The sequence below is a fragment of the Mustela putorius genome, unplaced genomic scaffold (genome assembly GCF_011764305.1).
Source record: "Mustela putorius furo isolate JIRA1106 unplaced genomic scaffold, ASM1176430v1.1 tig00003845_pilon_pilon_pilon, whole genome shotgun sequence".
In the NCBI taxonomy this organism is placed as follows: Eukaryota; Metazoa; Chordata; class Mammalia; order Carnivora; family Mustelidae; genus Mustela; species Mustela putorius.
The window spans coordinates 84,476,530-84,490,250 of NW_025421998.1; the positions used below are offsets into that span (position 1 = coordinate 84,476,530).

General features: G+C 37.8%; 1 protein-coding gene across 3 annotated transcripts in view; it reads right to left on the reverse strand.

The window, feature by feature from the left end:
* Positions 1-13,721, reverse strand: part of UBE2H (ubiquitin conjugating enzyme E2 H) — a 102,777-nt gene that overhangs the window by 36,330 nt on the left and 52,726 nt on the right. For all 3 annotated transcript variants that reach the window (XM_004741767.2, XM_004741766.2, XM_045062986.1), the window contains exons 2-3: positions 7,327-7,403; positions 6,447-6,521 (exon numbers count right to left, since the gene is read on the reverse strand). In XM_004741767.2, coding sequence (XP_004741824.1) covers positions 6,447-6,521; positions 7,327-7,403 — 152 coding nt within the window. The remainder of the gene's footprint in view (positions 1-6,446; positions 6,522-7,326; positions 7,404-13,721) is intronic.

The following is a 13,721-nucleotide window of genomic DNA, read 5'->3' on the forward strand; positions in this document are numbered from 1 at the left end:
TTCCAGCTATTGTCACTGCCCATGACCTTTCCAATTGGTCTCCATTTACTCATACGGTTTGGCTAGCTCTTGCTATATGCCATTGGCAACAAATTCCACTGCAGAATGAGCATGGTATCCCCCCTCCACCATTTTATCAACCATTAAGCAAACCATTAAGCAGTCCCTCCAGAACCTTGTTCTCAACTAATCATTCCTCTTACTCTGCTCTGGTATCACCAGATTTCAATCCAGACACACAATGCCTGCAGCCTGTTCCTGGGAGAGAGTCCTCCTCACTGCTAATGCGGAGATGTACACAGGCAGTATTTCAAAAGTTTGTTTCCAGGCTTGTCACCTGGATCTTACAACATAGTTTTCTATTTTTAGGAAGTATAAATGAGGGGTGCCTGGGTGGCTCAGTGGGTTAAAGCCTCTGCCTTCGGCTCAGGTCATGATCTCAGGGTACTGGGATCAAGCCCCGCATGACAGGAAGGGAAGGAGGCTCTCTGCTCAGCAGGGAGCCTGCTTCCCTTCCAGTCTCTCTGCCTGCCTCTCTCTGCCTACTTGTGATCTCTGTTAAATAAATAAATAAAATCTTAAAAAAAAAAAAGTATAAATGAAAAAAATAAAAGTGTTAAGTGGTGACAGAGTTCCCACACTAAGGGAAGGCTATGGTTATTACAAAAGATTCTAAAATACTCTGTACTTCTGAAAGAGGACATAAAATGACAAATTCTTAATTTTCTCTTGAATGCTTCTGTTTAAGTAGCTGTGGTGTGACGGAGACCACTACAGATCCTGAAGGCAGACTTCAAGGTATTTTCAAGACCTTTAGATGCTGAAAGCCTTAAATCTAGGTGCACTGAATATCAGAATATCTTAATCAGAATATCTTCTAATTAAGAACCTCTGGCAGACTTATGTCTGTATTTTATTGGAAGACATAATCCCCCCCTCCGGTCTTAGGTTTATCAAAAATATTATTATTATTTATTAGCTACGAACAAGGGCCTTTTCTGGTTCATCTGAAGAGAAAAATGGAGCGGGGGGGAGGGGGGAGACACAAGTGGAAGAGTTAGACAGAAAAGAGGACTGCCCGCAGCAGCAACCCAAGAGAAGGGACAAGAGGACAAGAAAGAAAAAAAAATGAAGTTACGTGTAAAGGTTTAGAGACAGTGCCCAAGATACAATAAACGAAACTGCAAGCAGAAAAACAAAGGAAAGAGAACAGTCTGTACCCTTACACACACACATCATTAAAACTAAAAGGAAAAAGGAAACTGGTGGGGAAACATGAGGGCCAGCAGGCTCTTAGCAAGCTACCAGGTGAGAATTCTGGCCAAGGATAAGCTTAACGGCCTTCTAGAACAAAGGACAGGAAAAGTGTAGACCCAGACAAAGATGGAGAGGGACATTCAGAAGTTACACATCTGCCATATGTTAAAAACTATATCCTTCTATAATATAAAGGACCTTATTGTATTTAGAAATTACACAAAAAATGTTTTTAATCTCTTTAACACCCATGGATAACAGTATCAATGTTTTGGCATTCATACTTGGAATTTCATGGAAAAATTACAGTTACACTAGAGAAGATTACCATTTTTCTGTGTATTCCTTTATTTATTTATTTTTAAAAGATTACATTTATTTGTCAGAGAGAGAAAGAGAACTCGAGCACAAGCAGGGGGAGCAGCAGGCAAAGGGAGAGGCAGGCTCTCCGCTGAGCAAGGAGGCTAATGTGGGACTGGATCCCAGGACTCTGGGATGATGACCTGACCTGAAGGCAGAGGCTTAATGGACTAAGCCACCCAGGCGTCCCTATGTGTTCCTTTAAAGATGGTGTTTAAAACTTTAGGAATGACTATAAGGCATTTTGCCCATTAATATATGCCATAATTTAACTACTTTATTATCTACTGGGCCACTTAGGTTGCTTCAAAGTTTTAAAAACAAGTTTTAAGAACAACACTGCAAATTGCACACTCTGATACATTAATCTTAGTGCACATCTCTGAATCGTAAGATAATTTATGCAAAAATCACTAAAAGGATATAAAATCTTTGTCAATCAACATATACTGCAAAGTCAGCTACATGACACTTGCCAATCTGACAAGTTCTGTATCTCCCACTTTTTAAAATACGCATTCTTTGGAATAGACATAAAACCGTTTTGTATCCTATGCTTATTGGTTACTTTCCATTTTTATTCAAAACTGCTCCATTCCTCCTCTTCGTAGATGGGATCACTCATCTTTATTTCACCCCCACAGCAACTGCGAGTCTGCGTTTTCTCTGGAAAAAGCATTCTCTTAATAGACGAGCACCTGCTGGAAGCCATCTGGAGAAGGATGGCATACGGCAGTCTCTGGAGCAGCTTCTCTGCATGAAACAAAATCTTCACTGATGGGGGATGATGGGGAGTTCTGAGAGAGTATTATTTCTGAAGTCCTTATGCGCACCTTCACAATTCTGAAGCTTTTTTCTAAAACTATATTCTCAACACACGAAACAAAATCTTTCTTGTAAAAGCCTATCTCCTTCCATACACTTTCTTCCCTGACTGAGGTACTAACTCACACCTCTCCTAAACAGCAATGAAATGTTGTCACTAAAGCCCATGCATTATTTTATTTATGTGGGTCTTCTCTCCTAACTAGTGAGAGCCTTCTGTGACCTTCCTAATTATTAGAAGACTGCGATCTATCCCAAGTGGCTAATACATTGGTCACCATCAAACATGCAGAGTTCACTTAATTCTAGCATCTCATTTTCTAGAAAAGGACACAACGGTCCAGATGAGTATCATTCTCTTGGTCAAGGAAAACCAGGGCCAGAAGCACTCTTTCCTGATCACCAGTCTACGGATCAAATGCACTCTCCCAACTCTACGTAGCTGGGGATGCCAGCAGCACTGGCATGCTAGGAAACTTTCTGGATGAAAAAGATAAAAATCTGAACTTTTTTTTTTTTTTAAAGATTTTATGTATTTATTTGTCAGAGAGAGAGAGAAAGAGGACAGAAGCAGGCAGAGTAGCAGGCATAAAGAGAGGGAAGCAGGCTCCCTGCCAAACAGAGCCTGATGCAACGCTCGATCCCAGGACCCTGAGATCCTGACCCAAACCAAAGGCAGAGGCTTTATCCACTAAGCCACCCAGGTGCCACGAAAGTTTGAACTTTCGAATAAATCAGAACTTAAAGATTCAGATATGATTTATTTCAAAGTGGTCTCTCTGAAAAGCCATGCAAATATCTCAATGATGTTACAACTGATCAGAGGAGCTTTGTAATTTCTCTTTTGAAAGCGCCTTTAGGGCCAGTTCATAAGAAAATCATAATTCTTAAACTAAGGAAATTTCAGAATTGTGTATCATTTTACACCCCAACTGATGTCACTCAGTTTTTCCATTTATCCTATTCTGTGAAATTAAATGAACTTTAGCCATTTCAAAAACTTATATCCAGCTTCAAAGCATCAAGATGACTTCATAAACATTATCACTAATGATACTCCAAGAGAATATAACATTCCAGAAGGTCAGCTTAAGATGTCAGAAATAATGATGGCATTGAGAAACTTCATAACCTCTTTATATTCCTTCTGTAAAGTCTGTTTATATTCCTTCTCTTCCCAAAGAGATAGCTTTATTGCCATTTTGAGGGGGAAAAAAACCCAACTTGTATAATGATATAAATTGTTTTTAAAGGGTATTTTTAGTTAGGCAATCATGACCTACTGAAAATTCTCCAAAACTTATATAGAGGATACCCCAAAAGGTGAGCATGTCAAATAACATTGAGTATATACTGAAAAATGCCTAGCAAATTGTTTTAAAGTAAATACATCAGAATGTAAATGATAATACCCATTGAGGGACAGAATTATGAGACATTTTTAATTTTTCTTTATTTCTGGTCACCTGGATCTGCTTACATTCCTACTAAGACTATGGGGCGATTATAAAATAAATAAGTAGCAATCAAACATATATATACACACACATATTAATATTCCAAGATCTAAGCAGTAAGGAAGCTTCATCTAAATTTGCACATCTTAATATTTAAGAGCTCAAAAACCTGGCTCAGGAAGAAGGGTATGCCTAGATACTATAGAGGCAGAATTTTAAAAGAATCTAAGGTTGGGATTCTCTAATCTCCTTGCCCTTCTATATAATTCTACAACTACCTACAACTCAAAAAGGAAACCTTCCCTATTCTAAATGAGCCACTAGCTTTCAAAATGTTTAAAGCAAATTCAACAGTTATTATATTGTTGATGACCTGAAAATAGGTCACCCCCCCAACTGATTATAACTCTCTTATGCAATGTTCCTTTGAAGGAAACAAGCACAGCTTGTACAAATATTTCAACTACTTCTACTTCCCTAAGAGAAGATGGTACACATTTGTAGGTATTTCTAAGTTCTGAAAGCACATACAAAGGCAAAAGAAAAATTATGAAGAAGTTAAATCAGCCTAGTCATTTGTCTCAAGCAATTTCATATTACATCATTAAAAGTACATGGGCATCTGCTGTGTCACTGGTGAATAAATAAACAATGCCTGAAGTTTAGACATGTTTACTTTGAAAGTTATGATGAAATAATTATCTGGAAAAATATGTTAAGATAAGGTTTGAGAAATAACTACATTTCTGCAGGATATGTAACTGCTTTTCTGTATAGTTCACTGTTAAACAGTTATATTGATTTCTTTCTGACTAGGAATTTAGGGCTCAAAACTATCAGCATACCAATTTTTAGTCTTTAAGCAAATGGACATATATGAAATATATCTGAATTTATATGGTTTATACATTCCATTTGTAAAGACTTAAAAATCATACTACTCAAAGTTCAAATGCCTGTACAGAAAGAATGGATCATCAGGGGACATGCGACCACAACGTGACAGAAAAGCACCCCCTCTTCATCCCCGGCCCAACCCAAGCTGAGTAACACCATTCCATCACCCTAGAATGGACTGGGAATGACTGCTGTTCCACCCCTACAGGCATTAAGTCAGATATATTTGGGGATTATCTCAAGCTCCCTTCCTATTTCATCATCTGATAACCCTTCACCTCAGAGACCCTTGCAGCAAGGGGGAATTTCTAATTTAATCATTCAGAAAGTATCTTCTCCATTCCTGAGCTTAGAAAAATCATCCAAGGGACCTTAAAAGGAAATCACCAATTTATTCTTAAAATGAATGCTAAGAGCTACCAGCGTTAAGAAGGAATCACAGGCCGTCTGTATTACTTTTACAGCACAAAGCTTGTAAGCAGTAGGGTAGCTGGAGAGTGGAGGAGAAGCTACTACATTTTGACTAAGAATTAGTCTACGATGATCCTACCTTTTCCACGTTACTTATCTTAGATAGAAATGTGGAGGGCTAGAATCAAAATGTAAAGCTGAGGATGACTTTGGTCCACCTCCTTAAAAAACCAAACCAAAACCAAACCCAAACAAACAAAACAAAAAGTCTTTTTGTTGGAAGGTGAGTGGGCTGTGTGGTGTCTAAAGTCCAAGAGGCCTGGCATGAGTTCCAAAGATAAGCCCATGGCAGTAGCAAGACATACCAACCCTGGCAATTCAGAACATGAGGTCCAATGTGACTAAGAATGAATATATTCCAATTTTATTTTTTACTCTTTCTTAAAATTGGTCAGTATTTTATAGTATTTCAAACTCATCTTTAAGTGAAAATTTTAAAAGCTGACTTAAGTTTGCTGAGTTACTACCATTCCACAATCTCAAAACCTTTAAAAAAAAAAAAAAAGGTGTCAGCCTTTCATCAACTATACCTCTATAGCATCTGATGCTAACAGACCTACATTGTCACTAAGTGCCTTAATGGGGGGGGGGGGATGGGTTATAGTAGTATGGCCAATTAGGGCAGAGAGAAGATGAAGGAGGAAAAAAAGGTACCTCTTTATACAATCCCACTGAGGCTCCTACTCTACTCTCTTCGGCGGTTTAGGGGGCTAAAAAGATGAGGAGCAGAGAGAGCAGAAAAGGGGAATTTCACTCCTAGGTACCCACAGCTGCAGTGAACAAAAGCAGAGGTGGCTGCAGAGAGGATTCTTAATGACAGAATTAGAATAAACACTATGTAACATTAATTCTAGAATAAACACTATGCAATTAAAAGGAGATTTAAGGTATGTTTATTATTTTACTGCTTAGCCTGAATAGACACTGGGCCTTAAGACTGTTTCATCTGACCCTGACAGAAAAATTTAGTTATAATCATTACAATCAGGCAAAGGTATATTTAATCATCTATCACACTGTGAAGTCCCACAAAAAGTCCCTGATTAACTGAATTTTTCCTTTTTAGGCTTTGGTGAAGTAACCATTTTTGGAATTATCTCTCACAAAATACCGATTTTTTTTTTCCTTTTCTCTGTACTTTCAAAACTCTCTAATGAGAAAAACTGAGTAGTTACATACCTATAGATGGAGATTTGAAAGGGTATTTATCAGGAAGATCCACTCTAACTTTCCATACTCCGCCTTCATATGGTGCTGAAATAAAAGTAAAAATGTTGAACATTAGAGCTGTGTCTCCACATTAAAAAATAAACCCAAGTTTAAGTGAAACATTAAATCCTAGCATCTTTTGAAAATCTTGCAGATTAATTAATTCCACATTAATTCATCAGCAGGTAGTCTATGTTCAGATTAAAATAACTTTTCTTTAAAAGATGTAGAGTTAGAAAATAAGATTTGTGGGGCGCCTGGGTGGCTCAGTGGTTAAGCCGCTGCCTTCGGCTCGGGTCATGATCTCAGGGTCCTGGGATCGAGCCCCGCATCGGGCTCCCTGCTCCGCGGGAAGCCTGCTTCCCTCTCTCTCTCTCTCTGCCTGCCTCTCTGCCTACTTGTGATCTCTGTCTGTCAAATAAATAAATAAAATCTTTAAAAAATAAATAAATAAAAATTTTAAAAAAAAGAAAATAAGATTTGTTTCTCCCCTACATTTACCTGATTTTTAAAGTATTAAACACGTAGTTCGTAAGTAAGAGCTTCCTATTTCAATCTTCCCTGTTGACCCTCCCCTCATCAAAAACAAAAAACAGAAAAGGGGGGGGGGAGAAACTTACCCAAAACCATCCATGAAAAAAACTAAACAATAGTATTCACAATTTCTGTTTTAAACTGTCATATAGAGTAACTATGGTAAAAGCAAAATTTTCTGACTGGTTCTAGAGTTTCATTAAATTTACTGTTCAAATACTACACCTACCTCCACTGATATTCTCATTACCTACTAAGGAATAGAGAAAAAGAGAAACTGAAAAAGAAGAACACATATATGAACACATGTACTTACTTCCTTGTGGTCCATAAAACTTCACTACAAATTCATTGAGTCCTCCCAGGATCGTAACCTCATGCTTACTCTCAATGCTAAGGTGAAAAGTAAAGGAAAGTACACAGGCTTTGTATTACCTGGAAGAACTAAAGATGATATCCCCAAGATATGCTATGTAAAGTGTTACCGACATTTGATTTGAAACTGATAAAATATGAAATATACGTAGTCGTTCTGGTCATTTAGAAGGCAATATATACTCTTATGAAAAGAATGCGAATAAACTTCAGATTCAGACACTGGTGTTCAAATCCCAGGAGAGCCACGTACTGGGTCTGTGGCCTACACAACATAATGTAAGCTCACTCCCCAAGCTTTTGTTATCTTTGTCAATCAGGAAAAACCACTTCATAGGATTTCTGTGAGGATCAAATGGGTTAAGTATGTAAAACACGGAAACTGCATTTTGTAGATAATATAAAGGAAATAAAGGCACTTAGTTTTAGTTTTTCTCCCCTCTGCAGTCTCTCCTCGCTAATCTACCCCTAGTGAACCTTTAACATAAACCCCATTATTCCCTTTAGTCAAATTCAAAAACTTAGCAAAATACCAATTCTCCTAAACTCGAAATGCTATGCTCCTAAAGCTAGGGATTTACTTAAGCAAAGTCTCCACCCATTTTCCCCCTGGCTTAGAAGAATAATCAAATAATTGTGATGTCACCTTCCTACAGGTACTATTAAATGCAAAACAGCAGCAGAATCAATCAATAAATCTTATCTCTAGTATTTATTTCACCTACCCTTTCCCTCCCCTTCCAAACCTCTCTCCAGCTTAGGTCGGCCTCTAGCTTCTGGCATGTTCTAGGGCTCCAATCACAGGAGTACTTATGTGTTGTTCTCTTCCTCAGAAACTTATCTGCCCCTGAGACTCTTAGATGTTTAAGGTATTAAGATTCAACTCTAAAAACCAAACCAACCCGCATCAGTAGACCTGTTGTTTTCTATTTCTTCTTTGTGGTCTAAACAAATAATAACTTGGGGATTTTAGGTAATGAACTTTGGGGGGCCCCTCACAATGAAATTAAACAAGAAAACCCCAAACAACCACATATGGAAAAGGGGATCTCGAATGTCACAATGTAACTGAACAACAACAAGAAAACCCCAAACAACCCAATAAAGATAAACTGGTCTCACCGTTCTCCACAGCAGTGCAAATCACATTTTAATTACAAGAACTATTATACCAAAGGCAAAGAAACCAAAGAAATTTTAAAATGTTCTCTTACACAGAGAAAAACAGTATTTTTAAAGATATGAAATTACATATTTGGCTCTCCTATCCTCTGTCCTACAGGCCAAAGAACAGAGGGGCTGGGTGTAATTTGGCAAAGCCCTTCCTCAAAAGCCTTGAACAATCCCCACTAGAGATATTTAATAGGACAATTTAGTCTATACTAATTTGATCTCATTCTTTTCTAAATGAAAACTGTTTTAACAGCATGCACACTGAAAGGACTCAAATAGTATCCACCCTGGAAAATACACTTTATTTCTCACTTGGTCAAATGACACAAACATGCATGCATTGGTGTACAAAACTCTTCTGGACCAGTCACCCTCTGACACGGCAAAATATTCCAAAGTATTAACCGGTTAAAATTTGTTTTAAAACAAACAAAAAGCACCTCGAGTTACAAGTTAAATCTAGTTACAATAGACAAAATTAAATATAAACAATAAAACCCTTGAAGAAAACAGACTTTTTAGAAAATCATCTTGGGGTGAAAAGACTTCCCTAAGAGTAACACCAAAGTCAGAAACCAGAGAGGAGAAGATTAGCAGATATAAGCACACACGAACATTTAAAACTTTTATATTGTAAATGACAAGATTAAAACTAGGAAGAAAAAAATTATAGCATATGACCAAAAAATGTAGATTACAATATAAAAGGTTATTACAAAGCAGTAAGCAAAATTAAAGGGGCACCTGGGTGGTTCAGTCAGTTAAGTGTCTGACTCCTGATCACAGCGCAGGTCATGATCTCAGGATTTTGAGATGGAGCCCATGGGCTCAGAGTCTGGGCACGGAGCCTGTTTAAGACTCTCTCTCTCTCTCTCTCTCTCTCTCTCTTCCCCTTCTCCCTGGTTCTTGCATGGGTGGTTCAGTGGTAGAATTCTCGCCTGCCCTTCTCCCTGGTTCTCTTTCTCTCCCTGCTTTGCTCCTCCCCCTGCCCCCTTGGGAGAAGAAAAAGAAGGAAAAGAAAAAAAGAAAAATTAGAAACCCCTTGACAGAGAAAGACCAGGACAGCCAAGAAAACTGAATGAGCAAAATTAAGTTTTTAAAAAGTTCAACTCTTTAGTTTAAAAATTAGACATTTTTCACTATGAAAATGAAAGGGCTAAAAAAAAAAAGAAAGAAAAAAAATGAAAGGGCTGATGAAAACCTAGTGTTCAGTGGAGTATAAATTCACATTCCTGCGGATAAATTTAGCACTGTGTTCCAAAACTCAAAATAAATTTATTCTTTTATTCAAATTTCACTTTTATGAAGTTTATTTTTTAAAAAATAACCAGACACTGCTGGTGGGAGCGTGATACAGTTTCAACCACTTTGGAAAACTGTGGGCGTGTTAAGTACACATACATACACCCTACGCCCAAGAGCATTCCTCCCACTAGAGAGCCATATAGCGATGACCACCAACACAGAGGTTTCAGAATGCTCACAGCACGATTTGGAATATCCAAAATTTAGGTTACAACCCAAAGGCTTGTCAATAAAAAAGATAAACTATGATTGTCACCCAGCAGAATACTGCACAGCAATAAAAAATGAATTCCAACATTTGAGTGTATGAGTCTCCCAGATATTACAGTGAAAGAAACCAGGTACCAAAGAGCACATGCAATGTGATTCCTTCGCTACACATTTCGAACAAGCTAAATGAATCAATGGTGTTAGGAATTAGGATAGTAGTCACTCTAGTGGGAACAGCAATCATTTCAAGTGGTTCAAGGGGGACTTCTCCGGTGCTGATTAAACACTTGTTCCACTTATCACTGAGCTACAAAGATTTGTGGACTTTTCATGTATATGCTACTGTTTAACAAAATGTTCACTAGAAAGACAAAAGTGTATCTGAAATGTGCAAATATGTTTACTGGAATATGTGACATTTAAAAATGGAAATTAAATATTTATTAAAAGGAACTGATTTAATGGGTTATTAGCGATTTTATACAACAGGCTGCCATTATATCCACTAGTGTTTACTGGTGCCTGCTCCATACCCACAGCTCCTCTAATGTACGTTTCTGCTCAACTTGAGATATCCAGAAATAGGTAACTGAATAAAGTAATACAGGTAAAGATATCCCCGTCATTAAACAAAACCAAATAAATTCACAAGGAAAATGAAAAGAACAGAGTAAGGTAGAGGATTCAGAGAGTTTATCAAAAGAAGTCATAAACTAATTCTATAACCTAAAAATCTATAGAAGCAACATTCCTCATTAGAACCAATCTGCTATGAATAGCATTGGTGGACAGCAATTACTCTTAATTAATCATTTAAAGTTATAAGTTATCCACATGGATGTCTTTTCCAGAAAACTTAAGATATTTCTATCCTTGACAGGTATGCAATAAATCTGGGTTTCTTCCATTTTGTGATCCGAGAGTCAGTCTATGCTTTTATCTACTTTCCAAAGAAATTCTCCTTTCCCAACAGTCATGTTAAAATGAGATTAGAAGTAATGCTCCAAACCTACCCTTTCCCACGATCCCTGGTACAACCCTCCTGTCAGATATACTGGGTCTGTCTTTAATTACACATTATACTGTAAATTGAAGAATTCTTATAGTCCATTTTGTTTGAAAACTAAAACTGAACTGAATGAAACCTTTAAAACTCCTACCAAGTTGGTAAAATGAAGAAGCTGTGCTAAATTTATAGTGCCTTAGAATGGTACAGACCACTGAATCAAATGGAAACAAAGAATTTAAGTTTAGTTGAAAGAAAACTGCATTAAAAATAAGCCATTTCATCACCACGAATGAATGACTTGCCCACAAAAAATATGCAATTACTTGACTGCTGTAACCATGTGTATTTATGGTAGAGGCCACGGGTTTCTTTCTCCTCTGTTGCAAACTCAAGGGCAAGGAAGGCAAATGAGAAGGCAGGTTACAATGACAAAAATAATTATCTATTTCTGAGACGTGCTGGTCAGGCTAGTAGGCTGGCGGGAACGCACTAGAAGGTTTCTTGATTCGCCTCTCAGTTACAAAGCTCGAACACAGAAAATACCCCTCAGATACTGTTCCGGTAAACATATGTCAAATAAACCCATGAAGCCACGTTTTACTCACCTATGATCTAAGTTATTCGCAAAATACTGCTTTTTACTTACTAAGCATTTCACTCTTCAGGACTCTCAGCATTTTCAGTATAATAATGATTAACATTCACGGGAACCCAAGCTCGTTTCACTTTTAAAATGCCAGCCACCCACCACCTTATTTTCCCTCAATGGCATTATGATTACACAATCTAATATTTAAAGGTTAATGCCAAACTGTCAAGAGATAACTGACATTCTTGGCAAAACGTGTCTATCGGGATTTTAGAAATGGCTTTTATATAGTTCTGGAATTTTCCTGAAAGAGCGCCAAGGGCTAAAAGCCTGTGCCACAGGATTGACGTTAACAGGTCAAAGACCTACAAATCAGACAGCATTGTTTCCTAAGTTGACTGATAATGAGCTTATAAAATAAATGAGGGCGGCCTCTCTGAGCTGTGTCCATCGAAGTAAGGGAATGGGGTGAAGAATGCGCTTCTGTGCAGAAGGTAGAAGCAATCTCTGTGGCTTTCTGTTCAGACCAGTCTGTTTCCAACCCTCCTTGAGATGAATCATACTACAAACATTGAAGACACTTGCCAACCTTTACTCACTACCTAGTATTCTTGATAAGAACGTGGCATGTCTATAAAACCATGGATGTGCAAAATATCACGAAAATAATACTTCTGGGGTTACACTGTTGTTGTTGTTTTTTCCTAAAGATTTTATCAAATCTTATCAAATCAAATCCTAAAGATCTGACAGAAAGAGATGCAGCAAGAGCAGGAACACAGCAAGGGGAGTAGGAGAGGGAGAAGCAGGCTTCCGGTCAAGCAGGGAGCCCCGTATGTGGGGCTTGATCCCAGGACTCCGGGATCATGGCCTGAGCTGAAGGTGGATGATTAATGACTGAGCCACCCAGGGGCCCCTGGGGTTATGTTTACAAGGAATACTTCTCCTTTAAAGACATACACTGAAATATTTACTAATTAAACTATAGGATGTCTACAATTTGCCTCAAGAGTTAGAAGAAAGGTATTGAAGAAATGGTGTAAGCCCTGAGGTGGGAATTCCTGAATGTGAATGAAGCCTGGGGGTTTATCACACTGTTCTTTTATGTTTGAAATTTTCCATTAAAGTTCTTAAAAAAAAAAAATTAAGAATGTAGTCAGTTATTGGAACTTCAACATTTAACAAGCCTAACAGTGTAGAACTAAGACGATGTATCTCTTTTTTATAGATTTATTTAGAGAGAGAAAGTAGGCACACATGGGGGGAGCAGAGGGAGAGAATCTCAGGCACACTTCCACTGAGTGTGGAGGGAGCCCCACGAAAGGCTTGACCCACAACCCATGAGATCAGGACCTGAGCCAAACCCAAGACTTGGGACACCCAACTGAGCCACCCAGGCACCCCAATAATTATAATTTAAACAAAAGTACATCTGTTAAAAAACAACAACAACACACAAAAAAGTCATGTACAGTAACAGAAGCTCCTGGGTGACATTAAAGCTTAAATTAAAAAAAAAAAAGGTTTTGAAAGGTCTGTATTCTTTACATTAGTTGAAGGGAAGACTTTTATACCAAAGACAAATAATGAAAGCAGCAGAAATAAAAGCCATCGAGAAAACAATCATGGGCAAAAGGATGCAAGACAATAAGAGGGAAGGAAAAATCCTTCTACCAGCGATGAAATAAAAAAAAGTAGCTATTTTTATCATTCATCTCACTCTGGGCAGCAGTAATACAGGGTTGAGAGCAATCAGCACAACAACATACAGGTGTCAGTATCTCCTAAAGTCAAGCAATTTTATTACCTAATCCTCGACAAAATATTTTAAGCTTTCCACATGAAGTGATAGAAATCTGTTAAACTGAGCTACAGAGAATACAGTGTTAGCATCTCTTAAATCCACAAAGGATCACAGTCTTTATTCTATTAAAAGTTGGTTTACTAAATATTCTATAAACACTCACACACAAGAGCCATAAGGCAAACAAAAACTACTCTTTTTAAAAAGATTTTTATTTATTTGAGAGAGACAGAGCAAGAGAGAGAG